The sequence below is a fragment of the Perna viridis genome, chromosome 14 (genome assembly GCF_037379345.1).
Source record: "Perna viridis isolate PV_CMFRI_1.1 ecotype Kerala chromosome 14, ASM3737934v1, whole genome shotgun sequence".
Classification (NCBI taxonomy): domain Eukaryota; kingdom Metazoa; phylum Mollusca; class Bivalvia; order Mytilida; family Mytilidae; genus Perna; species Perna viridis.
This window is the reverse complement of record NC_142458.1, coordinates 22,629,646-22,656,400: the sequence shown is the minus strand read 5'-3', so window position 1 is coordinate 22,656,400 and position 26,755 is coordinate 22,629,646. Positions and strand designations below refer to the sequence as shown.

Genomic DNA, 26,755 nt, shown 5'->3' with positions numbered 1-26,755 from the left:
GTGTGTCTCTGACTATTTGTTTAATAGGTGTTTCAACACAATTAAATATGTTCCTCATAACCAAAGCATTATATCATATTATACAAAATTAACTGATCAATTGTACAGGCAAAACTGCAACATATGTTTTCATACATGTTTAATACATATGTAAACATATGTTAAAGGCCAGTATGGGATATTTGTTTCCTGCATTTACAAATACATGAAATTATGTTTTTGAAAATAATATGAAGACTCCACTCTTTCCATATTTGAAATTCAGATGAAAACATATAATAACCATATGACTTTTGTAACCTTGTTTTTCGTGAATTGATTTATAAATCAGAAACATATGTTTTTCATGGCAGTTCTAGACATATGAAAAACATATGAAAAACATAAGTTGCAATTTTTTCCAATGTAAACGATACCCAGGTAACTTCACCCTACCAGTGTAAACGATACCCAGGTAACTTCACCCTACTAGTGTAAACGATACCCAGGTAACTTCACCCTACCAGTGTAAACGATACCCAGGTAACTTCACCCTACTAGTGTAAACGATACCCAGGTAACTTCACCCTACCAGTGTAAACGATACCCAGGTAACTTCACCCTACTTTATTTGACCTAATTTGATTTTATGGTTGAACTAGTAAAGAAGTTTGTAACAGAAACTACATGGACCATTCAGCTTTCAGGTTGCCCAATCATCCAATGATAAAGCCAAATGAAAATAAAACAAAAAGCTTCTATCCTTTCTCTCCTTTTAGAAATGAAAATTCAAATCTAAATTTTTCAAATAATTTTAAGAAAAGCTTATGGATTAATAGTACATATACCGTTGACCACAATATTTACAACATCAAAAATACAGCCTTAAAAAAATTTACATTTTTCTAGCATGTACCTTTCTGAGTATTCCGGTATTTTGTGTTGTAGCGTTGGACTGCCAAACCATGAGCTTTCAGCATGTTATGAGCAGCAAGGTAAGTCTTAGATGCATCAGAACTCTTTAGTGCTGGAGGTATGGAATCTCTCTCGTATCCATCAAATGTAGCTCCTCTTGGGTCGTGAATTGTGACCCACATTTTGACCTATTATTACAGGAGTGAAAGGTTTCAAAGCATAATTTTTGCTAAAACTATACAGAAGTTAAGAATATAGATAGTCAATTTTGATATCAGTAAAAATATCTGTAAAAAATCTCCTGAGCAGACTTTATAACACAACTTCCTTATAAGGTATCACTCCACTACCTTAATATATTCTACCATCAAGAAAATTAAAAAGTTCACAAGGCATGAGAATTATACACATTTAGAATAGGTCTTTCCAGTGACTGTACTTATTTGCATTATGAGTTTGGGTTAAATAGCTACAAAAGCTTTGAAATAGCAAATTTGCCTCTGTGCATGAGATTCAGCTGATATGTTACCAGGTCTATACCAGGTCAATATACAGAAACTGAAAACTATACAGGTGTGAATGCAACCAATTTTAAAATTATGAACTAATATAATATATTAATCCTGGTATAGACCTCATCTTACAAGGGGTAGTGACTATGGTATAGACCTCATGTTACAAGGGGTAGTGACCCTGGTATAGACCTCATGTTACAAGGGGTAGTGACCCTGGTATAGACCTCATGTTACAAGGGGTAGTGATTATGGTATAGACCTCATGTTACAAGGGGTAGTGACTATGGTATAGACCTCATCTTACAAGGGGTAGTGACCCTGGTATATACCTCATGTTACAAGGGGTAGTGATCCTGGTATAGACCTCATGTTACAAGAGGTAGTGACTATGGTATAGACCTCATCTTACAAGGGGTAGTGACCCTGGTATATACCTCATGTTACAAGGGGTAGTGATCCTGGTATAGACCTCATGTTACAAGAGGTAGTGACTATGGTATAGACCTCATCTTACAAGGGGTAGTGACCCTGGTATATACCTCATGTTACAAGGGGTAGTGATCCTGGTATAGACCTCATGTTACTAGAGGTAGTGACTATGGTATAGACCTCATCTTACAAGGGGTAGTGACCCTGGTATATACCTCATGTTACAAGGGGTAGTGATCCTGGTATAGACCTCATGTTACAAGAGGTAGTGACTATGGTATAGACCTCATCTTACAAGGGGTAGTGACCCTGGTATATATCTCATGTTACAAGGGGTAGTGATCCTGGTATAGACCTCATGTTACAAGGGGTAGTGACCCTGGTATAGACCTCATGTTACAAGAGGTAGTGACCATGGTATAGACCTCATGTTACAAGAGGTAGTGACCATGGTATAGACCTCATGTTACAAGAGGTAGTGACTATGGTATGGACCTCATTATACAAGGGGTAGTGACTATAAAGCTTCAAAACGACCCCAAAATAAAGTAACTTTCTACTAGCTGTTTTGAATATGTGTGAATTTGAACCTCTGACAGACAGTCTTTCATGTTTTAAAATTTGATTTTAAAATTACAAAACTAAAATTGTGAAACAGCATCATGAATATGGGTAATTTGATTCAACCCATTTAAAAATTGATAAAAAATTGTTATTTGTTTGGTCTTTTACTGTTAAAATTTGATGCCTCAAAACCCTTAAAAACTTACTTTAAATTTTTCAAATTGCATGATGCATGCAGGCATATATAAAACGTGGGTCAGAATCTGATTTAATTTTAACATTACTTGGCAGAAATAAAAGCATATAATAATTCCTAATCTTACAATAATAAATACAAAAACTTATACAATAGATTAACTCTGTCTTCTATTAAAATGATTCAACATGATTAAACACAAACTATAGGCCATTTGATTTAAAAGATTAATAAACAAATCAAATATTGTTATGCCTTAAAATCTTACTGGTTGAATTGTCATAAGAAAAATAAAAGTGAAATATTGCTCACTTGAAACTTTCTTTTTTTTTGCAGAATTGTGAAAATTGAATTGAAAAAAATATTATGTACTATTTTAACAAAGGTATAAAAGGCCACATGTATATATATATATAAATAAGAAATAATTATTACTGCTATAATTTTCTTTTGTTTTTGTGAATTTAACTATAGTGAAAATCAGTACCTTTGGAAATATGGTACTTTTTAAGTAGTACTCCAACTAAAAATCATGCAAAATATGATTCATTGTTGGAAAGCCTACAAATTTTTTATTATATATTTTGTTTAAAATGTTATAGTAAACAGAAATTAACATGTGGCTTTTTATATAACCCTTGTTCATAGGGGATATAAAAAATGTAGAATGCACATAGAATTCAAAACTAAGGAAGATAACTCTGTAAACGACAATAAAATTACTGAATTTTCAATATGAATTATATCCTAAGAGCAGACAGATTACAATGAATGATTATGAATTTCATCATACAGACCTACAAAACAACTTAATAAAAAAAATGTGTAATCTTGTGTAGGGTGTATCACACATTACAGAATTTGCATGATTCTTACAAAGACCGCTATTTAAGAATCATTAATCCTTACCCTGTCACCAAATCGCTTAAAACACACATCTGCAAAATCAGCAAATTTAACAGCTGTGTCATTATTCAGCCAACCTCCCTTATCCATGAGGGCCTGCGGCATGTCCCAATGGTTAAGGGTGACAACTGGTTTAATCCCAGAATCCAGTAAAGCATCAATAAGGTTTTCATAGTAGAAGAGACCTGCTTCATTAATATCACCTGTTGTGCCATCTGGTAAAATTCTGGACCATGTGAGTGAAAACTTGTAATGGCTGACCTAAAAAAAAAGAGCATGATCAGATGCAAAATAGATAAATATAATGTAATTGACAGTTTCTCAATTAGTTTTAGCCAAGTTTGATCCACAAAATTTAAATTTTAAGGATGGTGGTTGAGGCTATTAATTTTTCACTTTTCACCCAATTTTGCACAAAATTAACAAAACTGTCCTACAAAACAAGGGTACAAAACCTTGGAAGCCCCCTCCCCTCTTTGAATTTGCCACTGTTTGGCCATGTCTTAATTCATATCTAATGGTCAAATGTAGGTTCTATTTTTCTTTGCTTAGAATTCTATGACAACTGCCTCCTGAAAACAAGAAAAAGTCAACCATTATATATTATTTTGTTATGTTATTTGTCAAAATATGTTGATAGTTCATATCAAATATAGGAACTACTCTTGTAAAATTATTTTTGTCATGATAAAGCGATTAAAAGACCAAAACTTTGATGTTTATTTCCCAAGTTCTTGTCTATGCCTTGATATCAGCATGGTTGACTTTTTCATGAACTACTGACCTTAGGTACCATCTGTGATCAAAACTGTATTTTTGCAGGGTTAAAATGTAACAATAAAAATCGAACTTTAACAATATCCCAATTGTAGTCTAATATGGTAGTATAAATGTTAAATAATTCTTATGATTTTGATGGAAGTAAGGGAGACAACTGTAGTACCCAGTTTAACAGTTACTAAGTCAAGTTTTATCATTACAAAAATTGTGGGAAAGGTACATACAGTATAAACTGTACATACCGTATACAAAATAAAAGATGATCCATTCATGTAAATTTCTAAATTTCCATTTGAAGGGATTTAACATGATGCTTTTATTCACATATTGTATTTAATTAAAAACAACAAATGTAAAAGGAACATATTAAACTTTATATCTAAACCTTAATCACTTGGTAAATTTGTGCAAAAGGAAAAAATGAAACAAAACATACTGTAAAGTATATAAACCAATTGCAGGATGGATCACAATTATAGTTGAACAAATTGGTTCAGGTACTGTACTATTTAAATGATTTTTTGTAAAACTTAAATTGATAATTCGGAACAATAATCACCATTCTCATCACAGTAAAATTAGAATGGCAATTAATTACTGGAAACTAATTAAACAGAAGCCATTGTTATCATAAACGTAAACAACATCAAAGAAAAACAGCGACAGATCATCTGTGATCACTTTCTGATTTGGTTGCTTTCATTGTACCACCTCACAAATCAATCTCATGATAAAAATCTGAAATAATCTGAAGGTACTGAATATAAAGTAAAACCAGGCTTAACCTAAAGCCTTTTTGGCTGAAAGTTTGTTAAAGTGGTGTCAGGTTTAAGCAGGCTAAATGACTTTTAAAGAGTCATTAGAATTAAGATGACTAGTTATAACAGGTTTTTAATTAATTCCAAATCTGGTTTAGACAGGTTTGTTACAAATATATATAAATACCTTTAGGTCTGCCAAAAGACTAACATCTTGGAGATATTGCCTATAGCTATTACAAGAAATGTCTCCAGTTTCACCATTTTTAGCTTTCCCATTATGAGTAAAGTTATCCCACATACTTGGTCCTTTCCCTATGAAGAGATAAGAATGCTAAGTTAGAACCTATGATGCTCACGATATATTTATACCCCCTCCCCACCCCCCATTGTGAAGTGGCAGGCATATAGTAATTATGCAAAACTACTTACAATATCCACTTGATATTTTGACAGAAGCTTTACATAGGTCTCATCTTGTATTATTCAATTTTAGATTCGAAGATAAACAAATGGACAGGACAATCCATATTTGCCTTGCTAGAAAATATAACCAGTAACAAGTCTTGCCCACAAGGGTTACTGCATTACTGGCGATAATTTCTTTTATGACTTTCAAAATGATTAAATATTATTCTGTGTAAGAATCAGGCAGAAGTGTGGCACATCATTTTTCTCAATTAGTTTGAAAATCTATCAAATTATCCAGTATCAACTTTGACATAGATATTTTTTTACTGCATATATAGGGAAAAAAGTGCAGAAAAAATTTCTCAGCATTTTTCCATAGTGCATTTGAACTAAATTTGACCTATCAATTCCTTGAAAAAAGCAAATTTTATAAACACTTTGATGGTTCTTTCTGGAGGTTATGAGGTATAAATATGTGGATAATAAAATAAATCTTTGCCTTTCTTTCTTCATGTGCCACACTTATTACACATTTTGCCTGAATCTCAGATGGAGAAGTACTTAATATTTTACTCTAGTCAAACCATTATGTGGTACATACCATCAGCATCCCAACCTCCTTCTATCTGATATGCTGCTGTGTTCACTCCCCAGGCAAAATCTTCAGGAAATTCTCCATAATACATCTCATTCTCATATTCCAGCTCTTTGATTCCACCAGGTGCAGTGAAAGCGCCCTCTATAAACCCATGATCACGGATTAAGTTTCGGTAAAACAAAGCAGAGAATTTTGGGATCCTTGGTCTGGCTGGGTCACTGAAGTTGACATAATGCAGTCCAAATTTCTCTACATAGCCCATTCCCCATTCAAAGTTGTCCATTAGTGACCATGCTGTGTATCCTTTCACATTACACTTGTCTAACTTAACAGCTGTGGAGGAATAAATTGTTGGTCAATGTTCCATATTTAATAATATTCTAATAAATAATTGCTCTGTCAAGATTAAAACAAAAAAATCATTTTATGATAATTTATCATTATGGAAATGGCCCATATGAGTTGAAGTCCCGATGTACAGTAAAAAATTTGTGGTCGCTGTAAAAAAGTAAAAAAGAATTCGATTGGTATATTTTCTTACCTGTTCAATGTTGGGTTTTGTTTTTGTTTTTTTCGGCACATGGATTAATACAACTGTACGAGTATAATTAATCATAAATGAAAAAAATTCTGTTACTTTGCTAAATACATGTAAGCTTTTTTTCAAATGAGGGTGTTGAAATAAAGTTTGTTCATGGCACTCCTACATGTATATGGTATTCATTCCTACCTTTTAACATTTCGTTGATATATGTTCTGTAGTAGTGAATTCGATGGTTGTCATGGAGACTGCCATTTCTGTCGGAGATGCCATTTTCCGTCACATAAACAGGCATATTGTAATAGGTCTTAGCAATCCAATTCAACATTTTCCTTAAACCAAATGGAGTTACCTTCAACCAGTCTGATCCAGACCTACAATAAAAAATGGAGTTACCTTCAACAAGTCTGATCCAGACCTACAATAAAAAATGGAGTTACCTTCAACTAGTCTGATCCAGTCCTACAATAAAAAATGGAGTTAAAAAATGGAGTTACGTTCAACCAGTTTGATCCAGACCTACAATAAAAAATAAAGTTACCTTCAACCAGTCTGATCCAGACTTACAATAAAAGTACATTTGTTTTGATTCTACGAACCTAAACTGTTATAATAGTATGAGTAAATGTGATCAGGTTCACGAAAGTGATATCTGCCACTGACCTTAGACTCTGAACATGTAAACTTTTACTTGATTTATCTCCCCTGCAATTATCACCCTATAAAAATATTATCATGAATACCATTAAGTCAGTTATTTTCAGGGGGTGTGAATTTTGGTGTATTTTAGCCATCTGGCTTATGAGCTTTAAACAATTTGAATTATCCCTCCTTCTAAGCCTTGGACAAAAGTTTCTATACCCCATGCACATCTCAACATGATTCCCAATTTTCATATTGAGTTGGATGTCAAGTCATCAAAGGATTAAGGAGAAGTTGCTCTAAGCTTTTAGTTAGATTTTCTCCCATTACAAGCACCCAACAAAAAAATATCAATTAAGGTAAAATACAATCCACTTTTTCACTTTAGGAGTTTGACTTACTTGGCAATGCTATAGATAAACAAATAAACAGATGGACAGATTTTCTATTAAATATCTCTAAAATCTATATGAATAAAATAGCAAGCAACTCAAACCACTGGAATGTATTCTATTACATTTATAGCACTTGAGAGACAAATTATCAATTTTAGTCAGTATTTGATACTATATATAATATAGGCTATTAAAAATAATTGTTTTTTTAAAAAGTTACCCAATCCATTTTGGATCTGCAGCTCCACCATTGCCTTTATCAACATCATAGTTGACATCTGTGATGTCCTTCTCCTGAGGGAACACCAAACCTGACGTGTAGAAATTAAGGCCCAGAAAATCTGTGCTACCTGTAGGGTCAAAAATAAGTGATAACAATCAACCATAAAGATCATATAATAATCATCAACATTTAACACTTTATATCACAATGATGCCCAGCAAAACTGAGTACTTTCAGAGGACACTTACCCTACCAGTGCACCTGGTCCAAGCTCCCAGTTTTTAGTGGAGTCTGAGTTGCTCATTTGCTTTTGTTACTTTGTATGTATGATTTCAGTTACTTTATGTTCTTTGTTGTGTATGTCTGTTTTCCATGTCTGGTCTTTGTCCCTGGATTACATTCTTTTGTTTACCGCTATAACCTTGGTTCCCTTGATTACTCTTTCATGTAGCTGTGATAAATTAAATCTATATTTAACATGCTAACTTAACTAAACTAAATATGGCTATAAGCATAGACAAAAAGGGAAAATCAAAGTTAAGTATTCTCTAGGTCTCACTAACCAACTCATATGTTCATATTTCTGTTAAAATAAGAAATTATTTTTCAAAACATGATTTTGTAATGCAATTCATGAATTCTAAAATACGCCAAGAAATCTATGAGCAATGGCTCACTGGTGATACCCCCGTTTTCAATCACAATCATAGGTAAATAAATAAAATCTTAGGTAAACAGGAGGTTGTTGTCAATCTTTCCAAAAATTGATTCCATAATATGACATAACTACAGGATAATGTGTAGAAATTTTAAGCTGTTGTGATGAGTAGTTGCTGAGAAAAGTGTGACAACAATTGTAAAACTTCAAAATAGAAAGTAAAAATAAACATAGTCATCTGTAAACAGGAATTTGTCATTGATTTTTTTTCCAAAATGAATTCCATCTTTAGCATACCTACTGAAAGAATGTGTTAACATTTCAAGCCACTGTGATGAGTAAATGCAGAGAAAACTCTGCCGGAAAAGAGTGTTACTGAAACAAGGACACATGGAAACACAGACCCCAGGAAACATGGACAAGGGTAAAACAACATACCCACCTCTATTTCAGGGCAGGGGTATAATTATAACAAACCACAGAAATAGACCATTTCATATTTACCATGGGATATTTGATGAATACACTTAAATATACAGTTCCTAAGAAAAATTCTTCTCTTCCACCCAAGCCCTACCTTGTGCAATTATGTGTCATGCATGCTCTGCAATTAACAAGAAAAGGACAATTGATATCCATAAAAAGTACATTAACAGAACAGAAGTGCAAAGAAAGCTCAAAATTCTTGTTACAAACCTTTAACCATTATCCTCTCCTCCTCTGAAAACTCTGGCAACCTAGACTTTGTAAAATTCTGCAGAACACTGTTGTTGCCAACTCTCCATTTCATCACATCAGGGTAGTCTCCCTTGACAACTGGTCCAGCAAACCACCCAAAATCAAACTGTAATGCCCTCTCTGATGCCTCTATATGTGTTGGATTATAGGGATCCATAGGTTCTGACCATCCACAGTTCAATGTGATGCCAACTTTGCCTACAATAAAGTATTATATTGTTCATACCAACATTGCCATCAGGGAAGAAGCATCAGTGACATCCTATTCATGTAGGGGTCTGAAATATGAAATCCTTAAAAATCATTGCCATAAATGATGTACATATTTAGGAAGTAATTTTTTGAAGTTTCAGTCAACACAAATCACACCATTTTTATGGGCAATTTATTTTCACTAACTTAGCAAGCAAGAAGAAATTGTGAAAACAAAAGTCACTTTGTTATGAAAAACATGTTAAATAGAGGGTTAGTTACAAATAAATGTAGTAGAAAAATAAATCAATATCCTGTAACATGAAAAGAAAGTCTCCACAAAGATAAATGTGTTTACATTTACTTCTATATACATCTACCTTTCTGACTTGAAGCATATCTATTCTGGTAGAGTCTGTAAGTCTTGGCATGGGCCAATATTATATGGTGTGACACTGTGTATGTATTGGTACCTGGACCCCATTTTCCTGGTGCAAAAGCATTAACACCATAACCCAGCCAAGAAACTATCCATGGTTCATTAAAGGTGATCCACAGCTTAACCTGTAATAAAATTGTTTATTCATAAACTTTATCTTAATAACCATGCTTCCATTGTCTTACAGATGTTTGTTCAGATAATGCCATAATTAGCCCCAAAACTCAAGTGTTTAAAAAAAAATTGAAAAATTTGCATATTTCACTAGTTGAATATATGCCCTCACTTAACATAAAATTTCATTCTGTTCATGTTTGTGTTGCACTTAAATTGAACATGAAAATAAAACAGTTAAGTTAGAAAACTTAGCCAAACTATTGTTCTTCTGATTGTCACCAAGTATGCCATTTATTTAAGTGTAAAAAAATGACAATAATTTTATTCAAGTTCTTGTTATGACTCCGTAATCAGCCACTTGAAAATATATTTATAAAACACAAGAAACTGTGAGAAAGCTCACTTAAGGATATCTCACTGAATACCCCAGTAAACACCTCGTCAAAATTGTTAACAAAATGATCAAACAAGATGTCCATGCAATTAGATCCTGTATGGCTTATGGATATGTTCTTCTTATAATAAGGATACAGTTGCAGAGAAAACTATAACTAAGTGTTGTGTACAGATAAAAGGACAAACATACAGACCACTATACTGTAAACATACTATTTTCACATTTTTCATAATTTTTGCTGTGTACTAATGTTCACTATGTATCAATTTTCGCTATTTTTTGCAGTGGAAAGAAAATCATCAAAAACAGTATCTGAAAAATTGATTTGTATCATGATATCAGGCTAATCATTTTTTAAAGCAGTGAAAATTTATACCTGCAAATATATGCTCACTAGAAAGTATCTGTGAAAATTAGCAGCTAGGAAAACTTATGCAGTAAATACAGTATATCTTGCAAAGCAGAGGGTGTTAGAAATGTCAAGGTACACAGCTTTCAATTTTTTCAATTTACAATGACTTTAAAAGAACAAGTAATTACCCTGTCACCAAATTTATCATACAACAAATTGGCATAGTCCTCGAAATAATCTGTCATAGACTTGTTCAGCCAGCCATTATAATTTCTCTCCAGGGCTAAAGGTAGATCCCAATGGTACATGGTGACCATTGGCTGTATCCCTGCTTCTATAAGTCCATTGATCAGGTTGTTATAGTAATCAATGCCTTCCTGGTTTATGTTGTGTACTTCTCCATCTGGTAAAATACGAGACCAGGAGATGGAAAATCTGTAGGCATTTACCTGTAGCAAAAACAGTAGGTTGGTTTAATTTAGATTATGCTTCAAATGTTATGGTTCGAAATAGACAGAAAAGAGTAGATTATAGAGTAAGTGTCAAAATCGGTGTAAACTTTTCATCATTAATTTTAAGAATACACATGAGATCATTCAAATGGAATATTTTTTTCAATTTTCAAGCTGTGCTTAGTTACATGAGAAACTTCAAATTGCACCTTTTATCATGCTGTGACTTAACTCTATAGATATAGAGCAGCAAAATGAATCTAAACAGAAAGAAAAAATCTGAGAAGGACAATATGAACAATCCATTATCCTAATATATTTTCAAGGGTATCAAATTTTAAGGGTAGAAAAAAAACATTTCATTGAGACCTGCAATTCATTTGTCATCAGACACTTCTGTGTTAACAGTATGTAGTCAATGAGCATATGTAAGATATACTTCCACAATGTAGGGCTTGGGAAAGAACAAAAAGAGTTTCTTTGTGAGAGTTAAAATCAGGCATGCTCATTGACTAACCTGCAAGACTTGCCCACTTGTCTGTTATTATTATACAAAAAGATGCTTTCTTCTGACTTAAGTTTAAAAGGAAAAAAATATTGGTGTAAAATGTTTTTTATTTTGTTTAGTATTTTTTTTTACTGAAAGTTGGACCACAACTCAGATTAAACCATATAAATTAAGACAAAATGTTTCAATTTCTTATAAAAGTTCCTTATTGTATAATGCACATAGAACTTTTTTTTTTGATAGTATTCTGCATGCATATCGAATTTGACACGTCTACTATAAAGGCTAACATCTCTGACATTACATGTATGTGCATTCAATTTCTCAATTATTTACTGTAAATACAGAAACTTTCTCAAAGGGGTAATTTTTCTGTATTTCAGGTCACAAAATATTAACTAAAACATCCCAAATGTTGGTCACAATTTGTTTAAGTTAATTGTCAGTATGTCTCTTAAATTTACAACCATGCAAAAATGTCTGACCCAGCAAATAGCGAATATCACATGTTAACTGTACAGTCTATAATGAATTTCTCTATATAACATCTACCCCCATTTCTTTGAGTAGTTTGATATCGTCTTTATATTTATGATAACTGTCACAAGCCATATCTCCAGTATCATTGTTAGTTATCCTTCCACTGTGTACAAACTCATCCCATATACTTGGTCCTCTTCCTGAAAAAGACAAGATCATTGCATATGCTCAAGGTCATAAGGTCAATTAAAACATAAAATTTAATTTTCATAAAAATGACCTTTACCTTAGACATATTGACATTACAATCAATTTCTGACAATAATGTCAACCATATCTAATAAGGTCAGAATACCTAGGAGTTCAACAAACAAACATACATTTAAAAACAGTAAAAAAATAATCTCAACAGTAAAATCAGGATTTAAAATGACAGAATTCTGCTAAAAGGCAAAAAAATGTCATCCCTGGAATACATACATAGAAGTGTAAGCAGTGGACACCAATAAATTAATTACACTAAATACATTTGACTATGATCATTGTAACCTTAGGAATCATTACCAAAGATACAGTGAAACCTGTCTACTGAACCCTGTATATTCCCTGTCTTATCCAAACACTTTATAAAGTTCCTTTATATCACTTTCAATGTAAATTGAACACCTGTTTAAACCACAACAGTTTTAAAGTCCAAAAGGGGTTCAGTATAGACAAGTTTTACTGCACATTGGTTTTATATTCAGTTAAGTAACATGCACTGTTTAATTTCTTTATCAACAGATAGTAAACCTATGGCAAGTAGAATTATAAAACAAATGACCACTTAGCATTTTTTTTTATTTTTGTTACTTCCAAATGTGTGTATATCTTTATCCTATCAGCACACACCCAATATTTTTACAAAAGACAAAACTCCAAGTAACAAAAAGTATAATCAAGTATATATCACACAGGAGTTTCTCTATATTCTTAGTTCTTACTATACAAATTAAATATAATGTTAGTCAGAAATCTACAACAAAATAGGTGATGGTATACTGTTAACTATGAAATCATTACACACATTAAATATAGCAAATTTGTCATTTTATTCAAAAATGTAATTTTAAATTTTGTGATTTTCAGAGAAAATGCCCACATTAGTACTGCTTAAAATTCCACAATGCAAATTTTGATTATTGCAATTTAAAGTCAGTCATGTTTTTTTGCAAAAAATTTCTGCTTTGACATAGTACAAACCTCCTTCATTAACTCCTCCTTCTATCTGATAGGCAGACGTTGCTGAACTCCACACAAAATCATTGGGAAACACATCATAGTAAAACTCATCTACGTAACCAGGAGCAACACCCTGACCTCCATCTCCATAGTAACCAGGTATAAAACCATTGTCCTTTATAAGTTGTTTGTAATACTGGAAAGAAGCCTTTGGTGTTCTGTTTCTTTCTGGGTCACTGAAATTTACGTGTACTATTCCAAATTTTGGGGTATAGCCTTCCATCCATTCAAAGTTGTCCATGAATGACCATACTGAGTAGCCAAGGATGGTACACTTATCCAGGTGAATAGCTAAAATTAGAATGAAATGAATTAATTAACTTAATTAATAACTAATCCAGTCACTTTTCTTTTCAAATATTTATCTGTATCAGCTGTAAACAGATCCTTTCATGTTAACAGTGGAGTAGTGGATAAGCATGGGTGACATATACAGTGAAAATACTTTTATTTGTGGGTACTAATTTTTGTGGTTTAGGGGAAAATAATCAGTTCGTGGATTTTTGAATTCATCCATCATACAAATGAATGGTAAATTTCCTTTTCATTGGGAACCAAATTTTGTGGTTTACCAAACCCATGAATCCATGAAAATTAGTACCCCACGAACAATAATACGTTTCACAGTAGCTCAAGGAGGTAAGGTTTGGATATCTCAAAAGAATATCCTCACAGTATATATTTAGCATGCTCTTTAATTTAAAAGCTATTTATGCTTTCATTCATTATGTAAAGTTTACATTTTTCTTGAAATAAAAGACTACTTTTAACAGTAAAGAAATATGAAGAAACTAATACCATTAACATCATGTTAAAAATAGTGCATTAATGGAACATTAAGTGATACCCCCACCATGTAATGGTGAAGTGGATGGGAAAAATGATTAAAATGGCTTAACTTGAAAATTTCTTTTTTGGTTTACTGTAAATTGAACTTAACCTGTATTTTATCATACAAAATGTTCAAAAGACAAATAATTAATCTGTTCTCAATTAATCATTGGGAAACCATTGGGGACAGACAGACGGACAGACACACAACTTTTGGAGGATATCACAGAGTACCTTACCACTTCGTGTGGCAGGCTATAAAAATTGTATTTTTTAATTAACGTACCTATAACAAACTATGATACAACTCATAGTTAAAAAAACCACTTAACTGACCTTTAAGCATTTCATTTATATATTCTCTGAGGAAACTGATTCTGGCAATGTCCTTCAAGTCACCTGAATCACACAATCCATTCTCTGTTATAAGGATTGGGATATTATTGTAGTTGTTTTTCACCCAGTTAAGTAGCTTCCGTAAACCAAATGGTGTAACTCTATAGCCATCCAAACAAGTCCTGAAATATAACGGAAATAGATCATGATTTAGACTTAAAAAATGCAACAGGTACGGTGAAGCTAAAATAAACAAAATTATAAATCAAGATTATGATTAGTTTTATTTTAGAAAACACAAAAAAAATGGATCCTGGCAAGATTTGTTACCAGTGAATAATATAATCAACCATTAATTAAAACAGACCTGATTTTGTGACACCAACAAACATAGCGTTAACATAGCCAAAATTAGTAACAAATCAAAATTTTACTCAGCTTTAAAGTGGAAGAAAATCAAGTGAATTGTAAAACAAGTACTATCTTCAAAAAATATAGCTGACACATATTCTTGCTTTGTTCATTCCAAATCCTATTTAGATTTTATTTGGTGAACTGCGTGATCACTGCACTATGTTTCGTACTTTAATTATTCAACTGGATCAACAAGTAATTTATTTCCTATTATTCAATACATAAAAGGTTACTTAAAATCTGGACACAAATACCTCTAATAGAGCCTTGAACTTCATAGTTGCTATCATTTATGTCTAATGAATTACAATGTTGTAAGCTCCATCGGTTACATTACCATAGTTAAGCATCATAGGTATTGTGTGATATCAAAGCGAACTCAATACTAACTGCATCGTAAAAAGGCATAATTTTATCTCATCCTGAGAACGAAGAAGAAGCACTAGATATATCCATTTATGACTTACTTTTGCCAGTTAGGATTGAATTCTACCATAGAATTCATATCTTTATCATAATCTGTTCTTAGTTTACTTCTATCAGCAGGAGATGCCTCATGAGATGTGTACATGTTCAGGCTGAAGAAATCAGAACTTCCTGAAATGATATTTGTAAATATATTCACCATGAAAATACTTTCATTTGTACATATCAATGTTTGTGGTTTTTCTTCATTTCAATTTCTCACTAAAAAGACAAGAAAGTTCCTATTTTCAGTTGTGCAAGATTTCATTATTCATGGAGACAGAACACATGAGCTAATTAAATTAAGTGCTAGTGAACGATCATATCTTACCAATATGTGTTTGAAAATTCTTTTAAAATATTGTTTTTATTGATAATTACCTGCATTTTGTTTTTATCAAATGACTGTTTTGAAGTGAAGTACTTTGAAAGTACTTTAATTCGTGGACACCAATTTTCGTGGATTATGAAAGAAAAACAAGTTAATGGATTCTTGAATTGGTGGTGTACAAATCAATGAAAATTTCCTCTTAAATGGGAATCAAATTTCATGAAATGGCCTTTCCAATAAAACCATGTTAAGTAGTAGTCTTTGTAAGAATCATGCAAAATCTGAAAAATGTGATACACCCTAAAAAAAGGCTACATATTTTCATTTTTGTAATTAAGTTGATTTATGGGTCTATATTATGAAATGTGTAATTATTCATTCAAATCTGCCTGCTCTTAGGAGATAATATACATTGAAAATCCAATAGATTCTACTGTATTTCAGTGTCATTTACAGAGCTACCTCCCTTAATTTTGAAATCTACAGTGCATTCTATATAATTTTTATCTCCTAAGAGCATGGGGTATATGAAAAACTGACTGTTAATTTCTGTTTACTACGGCATTTCAAACAAAATATCAAAAATAAAAATATGTAGGCTTTTCACCCATGAATCACCTTTTGCATGATTCTTAACCAGAGTACTACTTAATTGCTACCCAACAAACAGTAGTACTTTCACAGTATTATACAACTGGTTATGAAGTATCACTGGCCACATTGATACATCTTGATCAGCAATTGAATGTCAGTCATTCCAATTCAGAAAACAAATTCAAAGTGAGAAAAAGAAGCTTTTCTCAGGCAAGATATTAGTCAATTCAATTCAAAACAAACTCAAAATGAAAAAAAAATCAAACTTCAGCTTTTTATGCAAGATTTGGAAATCTTAGACACTTTTAGGTAAGATATAATCTAACTTGGGGGGGCCACTGTAGTGAACAATTAAATCATATTCTCAGGTGTCTGAGGTTCTTGCACTCATATAGGTTTTTTAAATTCTTAATACCTCACAGTGCATTAAAAGTGTATGTTATTGGGTAAAACCATGTTTGCCAGCTTAGTGGTGTAATATCATAATTATTTACTTCCTTTTTCAGACTTATCAACATTTGGAAAAGGAAATTTTATATTAAGAAATATTTCTTAATTAAAATATTTCCATTTTTTTAAGAAGTTTTTTTTCTCAATTCATTAAAAAAAAAAACATATTGTTTGTTAGAATAGATAATAACCATAAATTTTTCTTTTCTGTTCCATTGAAAACTCCTCCAATTCCATCATTGTGGGGTCTGTCTGTCTGTTAATTCTGTTTCTTTCCTTCATCACTTCAGGATAGTCACCGTTAACATAAATAGGATGAGCAAACCAGCCCAACTGGAATTGCAGCGCCCTCTCAGCTGCTTCAAGGTCACGAGGGTCATGAGGATTCTTTGGTTCATACCACTCTGAATTCAGTACTATGGAAACTTGACCTGAAACATTTCAGAAGATTACTGAAATAACAGCTGACCAAATTACTTTCCTGAAAACTTAAGGAGGTAGACCTAGTGTAAGGGACATAACTCATGAAATCAGTGATATGTTTGTATTACATTTAATTTCACTAAAGTCTTTCAAGCTTTCATTTGAAACAAAATGAAATCAGTCCAAGTTACTTTGATGCTTACATAAGTTTGTTGTAAAATGGTGAATACAAACGTTCCAATGACTTTTAAGACTTGTGTCCCGTACCCTAGGTCTAACTCCTTAATTTCAAAGTATCATACTATAGCATTTTGTTTTCCTTATAAAAAATAAGGATAAACACATTTTCAAAGAGTATTGTGATGTTGAGGACTTACCAAAATATTTTTCATGAATTTGGTGTCATAGAAAATTTCAAAAATAAACTGGCTACTAAAGTAAGTTGGTTTCCACAATTTCAATAACACTCACTTTATTTGATTGTAAAAAAGGGATGGGTTTAAGACTTCAAGTGAGGAGGGATGTGAAAGGGATAGAAGTATGTGGCTTTTTTTTAATACAAAAATTCAATTTTCCGTGCAAAACTCAATTTGAGGAGTCTGTATGAAGGTTCTTCCCAAATCTACAAACAGCAACTTTCATCTCAAACTAATAACTGCAGACAGGCCTTTCAAAATTCTCACAAAACAGGCCATCATATGACAATTGACTTATATTTGGTAAAACCATAATGTTCCTGACATCATTGAAACTGCAAAATTCTTTCATTGTAGGAGAGGTCAGTCTGTAGCACCTAGAGTGAGTTTTTGAACATCAGGCCCTGTTCAAAGCTTCAGTCCTCCCCTATTTAATCTACCAAGGGCAATGTTCCCCTTTACTTTCAAGACTGAAAGGTCCTGAATTTTTATGCATTCTAAATATAAAGTCTTTAGAAAATACAGTAAATATAAAACATGGGAAGTCAAGGACTAAGATAAATGAAATGTCAATGGTCCTGTGTCAAATATTGAGTTTCCAAAACTTCAGACCATCTCTAATTAATATTGAAACCTAGACTAAGTCTATTAGATACAGTTCAAAGGTTATGTAATCAATTTTGTCAAAATAATTATAAAAAGAGGAAAGTTCAAACTTGAAAATGACAAAGTTATAATTATAGGGGCCTTATTCATAATTATGTGATTTATCATAAGTTTGATGAGGTCCTAAATCTTTGTAGACTTGGGACAATTTGTTACTCCCCAAGAAAGGAATATTTCCACAATACAAAATGAATATAATGATGTACAGACATGGTTATGGTCATTTTTCAATAAAAATTTATTGTTGCAATTTTTGATCATCAAACTTTAATAAACATTTCAGACTGAAATCAGGCTCTCGGTGCGTCAAAGACTATACCTTAATAAGTATTATAATAAATACCATTATGAGGACTTTGTTATGTAATAATCTACCTGAAACTCACCATTCTGTTTCTGTCTATATGATTCATTATACAGATGATAAGCCTCTGCGTGAGCTAGAATTAGATTTCTGGCATAGACATATGAATGGGGTCTGTTGGGGGCTGTCAAATTCATCGTTATCATCTGAGGCTCATTCATAGTAAACCAAATTTTGACCTGAAATATTAAAGACCATGAATTGTTGTCTTTCGGAGAGTGACTTTGTAAGAAAGAGCTCAAATGGAGCATCTATTATGTGAATTAAAATTAATAAAGCATATAAATACAGAATAATGGCAGTTTTAAAGTTGAGATATTAAGTATCATGCAAAATGTGATTCATGGGTAAAAAGCTTACATATTTTTAATTTTGATATTTTGTTTGAATTGCCATGGTAAATTAAAATTTTCATTCAGTTTTACATATAACCTGTGTTCTTACGAGATAAAAAAGATATTGAATACACTGTTGATTTAAAAATTAAGGGAGATAACTTCATTACAAAAATAAAATTATGTAGTTTTTTCTTTGGAGTGTATCACATTTTTAAGGTTTTGCATGATTTTTACAAAGACACTACTTCAATATCTCAGTGAGCCTGTTAGGGTGAGATATGATGTTCTGTCAAGACATTTAAAACTAAAATTTTTCTGTTAATCTACAACATTATAGTCTTTGACGTAACATTGTCATTGGAAATGGCCAATATCTTTCAGTATCACTATTGTAGCCTGAGATAGAAATTATCAGGCATTAAGAACAATGGAAAACAATGAAGTTGCAGATAAAATACAATACCATTTAAATTTAACATCAAAGTACCTGAAAAATGTTAGTTTTGTCAGATTGGCCCACTAAATTAATTACTAGTCAGCCCCTGGACTAGGAATGAATTCAAGGAAAACATCAGGTTTTCTTTCAAATGTAATTTTTCTATTCCACAGTTCACGTTGTCAAGACAAGGACAATTAATTTCAGCTCAGTCTTTGCTGGTTTGCAATGGCAGATTTTGTTCTCCCAAAACACTAAACCCAGGGTAAACAAAAGCTGGAAAATATTGCCATTAAGGTGGATAAAGGGAAATATGGAGAGAAATTTACAAGATCACTGTTTTCAGTATCTCTGATTTGACAACAGAATTTCAAAATTTGAATGAATGATTTTAATATCCAAATTCAGTAACAATTGATCTTTAAAATTGACTGGTTCTCAGCACAGGATGGGCCAGACCAGTACTCCATACCAGAGTCCATTGTTTATTAGATACTGCATTTTCTCAGTGAAATTAACAATGAATTGGCCAAGTAACTAATAAAAATGCATTTTTAAAAAGATTAACATATCAAGCAGAAATAACAGTTGAGAAGTGGTAAAAACCATCCATGCCCCAAATGCCTGTGTATTTCTATACTTGTTTCTTACTTTTATCAATGTAGATGAAGACCTACCTTATCACCAAACTCCCTGAAGCAAACATCAGCATACTCTCTGAAGTAGTCAACCATAGACTCATTGGCCCAACCACCATATCTCATCAGCTCAAAAGGGATGTCAAAATGGTATAATGTTACCATTGGCTCAATGCCAGCAGCTTTTAGTCCATCAATCAGTTTATGGTAATAGTTTATGCCTTCTTGGTTAGGTGTTTTATCAGTACCATTAGGGAGAATTCTAGTCCATGCTATTGAGAATCTATAATGTGAAACCTACAATAGCAAAAAATGTAATTTTCGTTGAAATGAAAGACTGTTACATCACGAAATCATTTGAATATTTTGCAAGTATGCTTATCTTTTCAAGGGTCAATTGTGTGGAAATTTCTCAGCCTTCATTGAAGGCCCATAGTCTTTTGCTTGGTTTTTACTGTCTGGTACAATTATGTACTCATAGTCAAAGGCAGCCTGTTTCCACTTTTCTAGACTATGTTAATTTTTAATATAACCATGACCTCTGACCTTTGACCTTGACAATTAAGTGGTTCTAGACATTCATAAAGACTAAATATTTGCCAAGTTTACATCTCAGAGAGTAGTAAAACATGTATTCTGGAGATTAATGGCATTTTTTATACTTTTAATCCAAAACATTACATAATTAAGAGACTACAAACGTTAAGGTCAGAAAGAAGGTCAATGTCCTCCTGGTATCTATGGTAACTGTCACATGCTACATCACCAGTGTCACTGTTTTTTATCACACCTAAGTGGGAGATGTGGTCCCATAAACTCTCTCCTTTACCTGAAATGTCATAACAACTTCCTTAATACATTAATAAGTCATGATGGGTTATGCCCCTCCCTTAAATGTGAAAAAATGCCTGAAATCAAATTTGATATTTCCCAAATTCTAACTCCAAAAAAATAAGAGAGTCTCCAAATGTACCTATTTTTTTTATTTACTTGTATCAAGTGAACTCTATCTTAAATTAGCATTTAAAAAATTTCCAAGTGGAACAATCATTTAATACACATATAAATTTTAATGTTGCATCTTTGTATTCTAAAAACAACTGAATTTTTGCAGTTTGATGGGATAATATTTTAAGCTTTTAAAATAAAGATTAGAGCAGTTTCGTTGCTTGTGGAAATATTTTCTATGGATACAATTTTTTATGCATATTAAAACACATTGATAGCTGAAATGTATACATGTAAAAAAAAACTACATTAACAGAAGTTATACCTCCCACATTCCAGCCTCCTTCTATCTGATAAGCAGCTGTGGAAGCTGACCATATAAAGTCATCAGGGAACCTTCCATAGACTGTTTCTTTCTCATTGGCTATTGGGGCAGTATATATTCCTCCAACTCCACGATAACCTGCCACAAATCCATTGTCTGAAATTAGCTGTCGGTAAAAGTATGATGAGAACTTTGGAATTCTTGGTAAAGACGGATCAGAAAAGTTAACCATACAGAAACCATAGCTGAACTGGTACCCATCTGTCCATTCAAAACTGTCAACCAGTGCTCTGCCATAAAATCTCTTTAGACTTGTGAGGTTATCTAGTTTAATGGCTGCAAGAGAAGGAAACATGTAAATCTTAATGTTGTAAAGTTAGGGATGTAGGGAGAATGTACATATGAAAACTTTATAGCAATCATATATTAAAACTAAGATGGTCCAATATCATGTTTAATACAGATTTATATTACATCTGGCAGAGACTTCTACAAAATCAATGAAAAATTAAGAACCTCCCACATAATAATGTAAGATTTATGGGAGTTTTTTGGTCAAAACCAAATTTTTTCGGTGAAAACTACTAGATAATTAAATTTTTACATCAAGAATTTGCTTTCACATAAAAATATCCCACATGAGGCAATGGGGGAGAATCACCAATATTTACTGTTCCATAGGTCAACAGGTATGAGAGGTATAATTCTCACATTACAGAAATCTTTTCCATATCAGCCACAATTAAAAAAAGTTTGCAACTAACTAAGGGAGGTTAATAGGAAAAACAGGACCAAAAATATATAAAATGAGTAAGATCCTGACTAATTGGTTTATAGAGATGTATAAATAATACAGTAGGACTATAATGGGCTTCTGGTGTTACCTTCACCTGATAGTTAGGTTGATTAATTGTGGTTTAATGTCTAATGGCAGATATTGTGCCACATCATGCTAGCTCACAGAAGCAACAGCCTGCAGAAAGACATACCACCATACTAAGACACCTTCTGACTCCAAGCAAACCACTAATCACTCTATCTCCTAAATGCCACATGCTTTGTGGAAAAGCAGTGATTACAAATTTTGAAATTTTTGGTGAGACTTGCAAATGCAACACCTGAACATCTCAATGATTGATTATTAGGGTTTAACGCCCGAGCAGCAATATTTCAGCTATATTCAGGTGAGAGAACATCTCAAAATGAGATGTTCAGGCAGTCAATGAAATTCTTCCATTTTTTTCTGCCCTTTTGCTGTTGATTCAAATCAGCATTTTAAATTCCATAAACTCAAGTTACATATATGTTTAAAAAAAACATACCTTTTAGAACTTGGTTTATATGAGCTCTGTACCATTCAACATTCTGGCTATCTGACAGTGTCTGTCTCTCACCAACAGGACGTCCTAAGTATCCAGCCATGTACATTTCAGATATTGGGTACTCATCATGAAACCACTTCAAAATCTTTCTAATCCCAGGAGCTGATTCAGTATCAGATCTATAATAAAAAATAGTCTGAAATTTTTAGCCACATAATGCCTAAGACAGGTATCTGACTTAGTCTTTAAATATTTAACATTAATTTGTGCGATAGTAACAGAATAAGCATATTAAAGGGCAAATGAGGCAGTGGATTAAAGTGCAGTATCATAAAATTCATGGTTATTCCTTGCCACAATTTCAATACAGTCAAATTTGAGAAGAAAAATTTGATTTAAGGACAAAAATAGGCAGATCAAATGAAATGTTGACCACAATTTTGTTTTTATCTGTATGAATATTAGGAATATGACAAAAATCTTAACAAGCATATGACAAGTATAGAGAGAGTAATTAAGGGAACCAAGACTCTAGCAAAAATAAAAAAAAATGTAATACAAGTCAAAGACCAGACATGGAAAACAAAAACACACAACAAAAGACATAAAATAACCAAAATTATAAATACACAGTTACGGAAGTAAATGAGCATCTCAGGCTTCACTGAAAACTGGGAGCATGGACCAGGTGCACCGGTAGGGTAAGCATCCTTTGCTTTTCTAGAAATACCCGTTGAGTTGTAGATAAACAATGGTACAGTACATGTCAGCCTTAATATACTGTTATCTTTAAATTGCATAACTGGAATATTTTTTCATCAGTTCAAGGGTATTTTTGTTATAATCATAATTTTCCTATGAGGTGTCTTTCTTTACCTTTGTTATGCATTTCTCGGTTTATTAAAACCAAGCATTTGTACTTACAATTGATATGCCCAGTCAATAAGAGGCTCCCAGGAGCCTGAATCGCTCACCTGGTTAAATTTTGTCTTTGAAAGGAAGTCATCTAGTCAATGAAAATGGTACATTTACTAGAAAAGATATTGTTTGTCCTAAGGCAATTGTTGATTATACAGCAAACATTGGAGGAGTTGATAAAGCTGACCAATATATACAGTACTACATAAAACATTGAAATGGCCAAAGAATGTTTTCTTTCAGTTATTAGAAATGGTAAAATTCAATGCTTTCAGACTTTTTACTTTAAGTCACAACAACTCATAATAATTTTGACTTAATATTACAAATTCAATTTGTAATACTACAAAATGTGTGATATTTTATAATATTACTAAATCAAGAATTTGTAATATTAGAAAATGAATTTTTAGTATTACAAAATGAATTTCTAATATTAAAAAAAATGATTTTGTAATATTAAAAATTTACTTTCTAATATTACAAAATATTGATTTTTGTCCATTTTGGCTTGCCATAGAGATTGCAATTTAAAGTATGGCATGATACCATTTGATATGTTCACATTAAAATTTAAGATTATGCTAAATTCATCTGTGAAAATTTGGCTTAATAACACGGCTTTATAATAAAAGCCTTTTGACTAAGATATTTGCCCTTTCAAACAGAGATGCAGTGCATTTTAACGAGAGCCATTTTTGCATAGGTATCTGTCTTTTATACAGAGATGCAGTGCTTTTACTACAAGAGCCAATTTCACTTTGGGCACCAGTCTTTTCAGACTAAGGTCTATACAGACCTAGCTAAATTTACTTTACAAATGTCTCTTCAGACATACTAGTTTTGTACATGTGTTTTACAGACATTTTAGAAATTGTTTTATTTGCACTGCTATTTTCATAGCTATTTTTAGATTTTAATAAATGTTGCAACTTTACTTTGTCTCATTTTGTCCTGTTCAACAATGAGGGTAGTAAGTCTCAGGTCCAGGTGTTCGAATTCGAACAATCATGTTAACAAAAGGTTGGAAAATAAATATTTCCGTGGAGTTGTAAGTTGTCAAATCATATGGTAGCCACTTGAGAAGAAACTTTGTAGAGACTGAACCTATAAGGCTATACTTATGAAAATATGTGGCTTGACATCTTGCTCTCCAGACGTTAGAAAACCCCTCCTGTTACAATCTATACTCCCTAACCCGTCTTTACAAATTTTCAACTACATGGATCTTAAGTTATTGAGACTTAATTGTTGAACATGAAGATTTTTACTCGCTTGCTATAATCCACCAAATGGGAGTTTTTAGGAACGGGGAGTGGAATATCGATTTGTACAGTTACATGTAAGTTAAGGGTCTTTTTGGGTGGGGGTGGGGGTGGGTAGAGTTATTTTTGTTTGTTTGTCTGGTGTTTGTCTGGTTTTTGTTGTTGTTTTCTTTTTTTAAATTGTTCTTTTTTTTCGGGATATTGTAAGGGGGAAATGAATATTCATGTAGCGCTTTGCCACTTGCGAAAAATTTCAAAGTTGCAATTAGGATTAAAAATACATTGAAAAATGGCAAGCCAATGTGGAATTAATTATCTATATATTAATATTAATAAATCATTTATTGAAATCACTAAATGAATTATCGATATTACGGATAAATTATTGATATAATAAATTGTAATTTATTGATCAATAAATATAATATATTCAACATATTAATGAATATTTATCAACATTTTAATAAGTAATTACTGATATCAATAAATTGTATAGATTTATCAACATGCCAATAAATATTTATTACCATGTAATTATATCATTAATTGATATCAATAAATAAATGAATTATTAACGTGTTGATAAAGAGGGTACCACTATAGATGGTTGTTTAATCATGGCTAGGAAAATGTTTGTAAATGCTTATTTTATTGTGTATTGCCCAGAATGCAAGACTTCCGGAATAAGATTTAATAACACGTTAATATTTATTCACATGTTAATAATTTGTTTAATGTATTGATATTGAAAAATGATTTATCAACATGTAAATAAATATTTATCAACCTGTTACTAATTCATCTATTTATTGATATCAATAAATTATTTATGCACTTGTTGATAATTATTTATTAACATGTTATCAAATATTTATTATTATTCACTATGCATTTATTCTTCAAATACAACAATAATGACAACAGATGATAGTACAAGGATGTTTTTTATTCTCCATATGATTCGTAATGTAAATTTGTTGACTGATTATATAATTATGTCAGTTTTTCCCCACCTATTCATACACAAATTCAAAATTCTAATTTTATTATTCCAATCATCGTCCCTCATGGGATACATTCAACATTACTATCCATCATATGACACAAGTTATTACACAATAATACAATATAGAGACATAACGTATTCATGTAGCACAATACATGTATCTTTTGTATATATTTGTTGTATAGGCGAGATGATATGACTTACAGTTGAGAATACTAGGTGTTTTAAGTTGAGAGAACAAAGTTTTTCAAAAATTAAACTTGTCCATTGACAAGGGGCAGAATTCTAGCTGTCTTGGTTAGACGTATTGTTTTCTTTTCTTGTTTAATCAAATAACTATTGTGAGAGAATCAGTGGCGGATCCAGGGGCGGGGGCCGGGTCCCCCTTAGAAAATTGCAGTTTTTAAAAATTGTTGAAAAATTATTCAAGATACCCTCAGAATGCAGAATTTGAGGTATAATATTTCAAAATTTTCTTGGGAGAGCATGCCCCAAACCCCCCTAGCAAATTCTGATCACTTCGAGATCCTCACCGGTGATCCTGTCAAGAACTTTTTTTTGGGTCCCTCCCCCCTTACCTAAAACTTTGGATCCGCCATTGAGTATTGTCGCTCCACAATGGGCATCATGGGACGGTGCTCAAGGATATATATGATTCATTAGAATCATTGCATCCCTCCTCGTGTCCTATGTCGGCCGAAAAGCAGTCTTAGAAAACTTGAAGTGCCTTAATTTATATTAACGAGAACATACATGTAGTCGAGCAGATCGAAAAATACCTCTTGACTACCCATGGACAAGCT

General features: G+C 32.3%; 1 protein-coding gene across 1 annotated transcript in view; it reads right to left on the bottom strand.

The window, feature by feature from the left end:
- LOC148598664 (lactase/phlorizin hydrolase-like) overlaps positions 1 to 26,755 on the bottom strand; it is a 74,702-nt gene that overhangs the window by 37,155 nt on the left and 10,792 nt on the right. The window contains exons 7-25 of the mRNA XM_088562468.1: positions 22,764 to 22,942; positions 21,442 to 21,777; positions 20,870 to 20,997; positions 20,208 to 20,465; positions 18,779 to 18,935; positions 17,079 to 17,318; positions 15,515 to 15,644; positions 14,634 to 14,815; positions 13,428 to 13,757; positions 12,258 to 12,385; positions 10,934 to 11,194; positions 9,821 to 10,004; positions 9,207 to 9,446; positions 7,850 to 7,979; positions 6,782 to 6,966; positions 6,055 to 6,384; positions 5,230 to 5,357; positions 3,508 to 3,765; positions 896 to 1,082 (exon numbers count right to left, since the gene is read on the bottom strand). Of these exons, the coding sequence (XP_088418594.1) occupies positions 896 to 1,082; positions 3,508 to 3,765; positions 5,230 to 5,357; positions 6,055 to 6,384; positions 6,782 to 6,966; positions 7,850 to 7,979; positions 9,207 to 9,446; positions 9,821 to 10,004; positions 10,934 to 11,194; positions 12,258 to 12,385; positions 13,428 to 13,757; positions 14,634 to 14,815; positions 15,515 to 15,644; positions 17,079 to 17,318; positions 18,779 to 18,935; positions 20,208 to 20,465; positions 20,870 to 20,997; positions 21,442 to 21,777; positions 22,764 to 22,942 (3,971 nt within the window). The remainder of the gene's footprint in view (positions 1 to 895; positions 1,083 to 3,507; positions 3,766 to 5,229; positions 5,358 to 6,054; positions 6,385 to 6,781; positions 6,967 to 7,849; positions 7,980 to 9,206; positions 9,447 to 9,820; positions 10,005 to 10,933; positions 11,195 to 12,257; positions 12,386 to 13,427; positions 13,758 to 14,633; positions 14,816 to 15,514; positions 15,645 to 17,078; positions 17,319 to 18,778; positions 18,936 to 20,207; positions 20,466 to 20,869; positions 20,998 to 21,441; positions 21,778 to 22,763; positions 22,943 to 26,755) is intronic.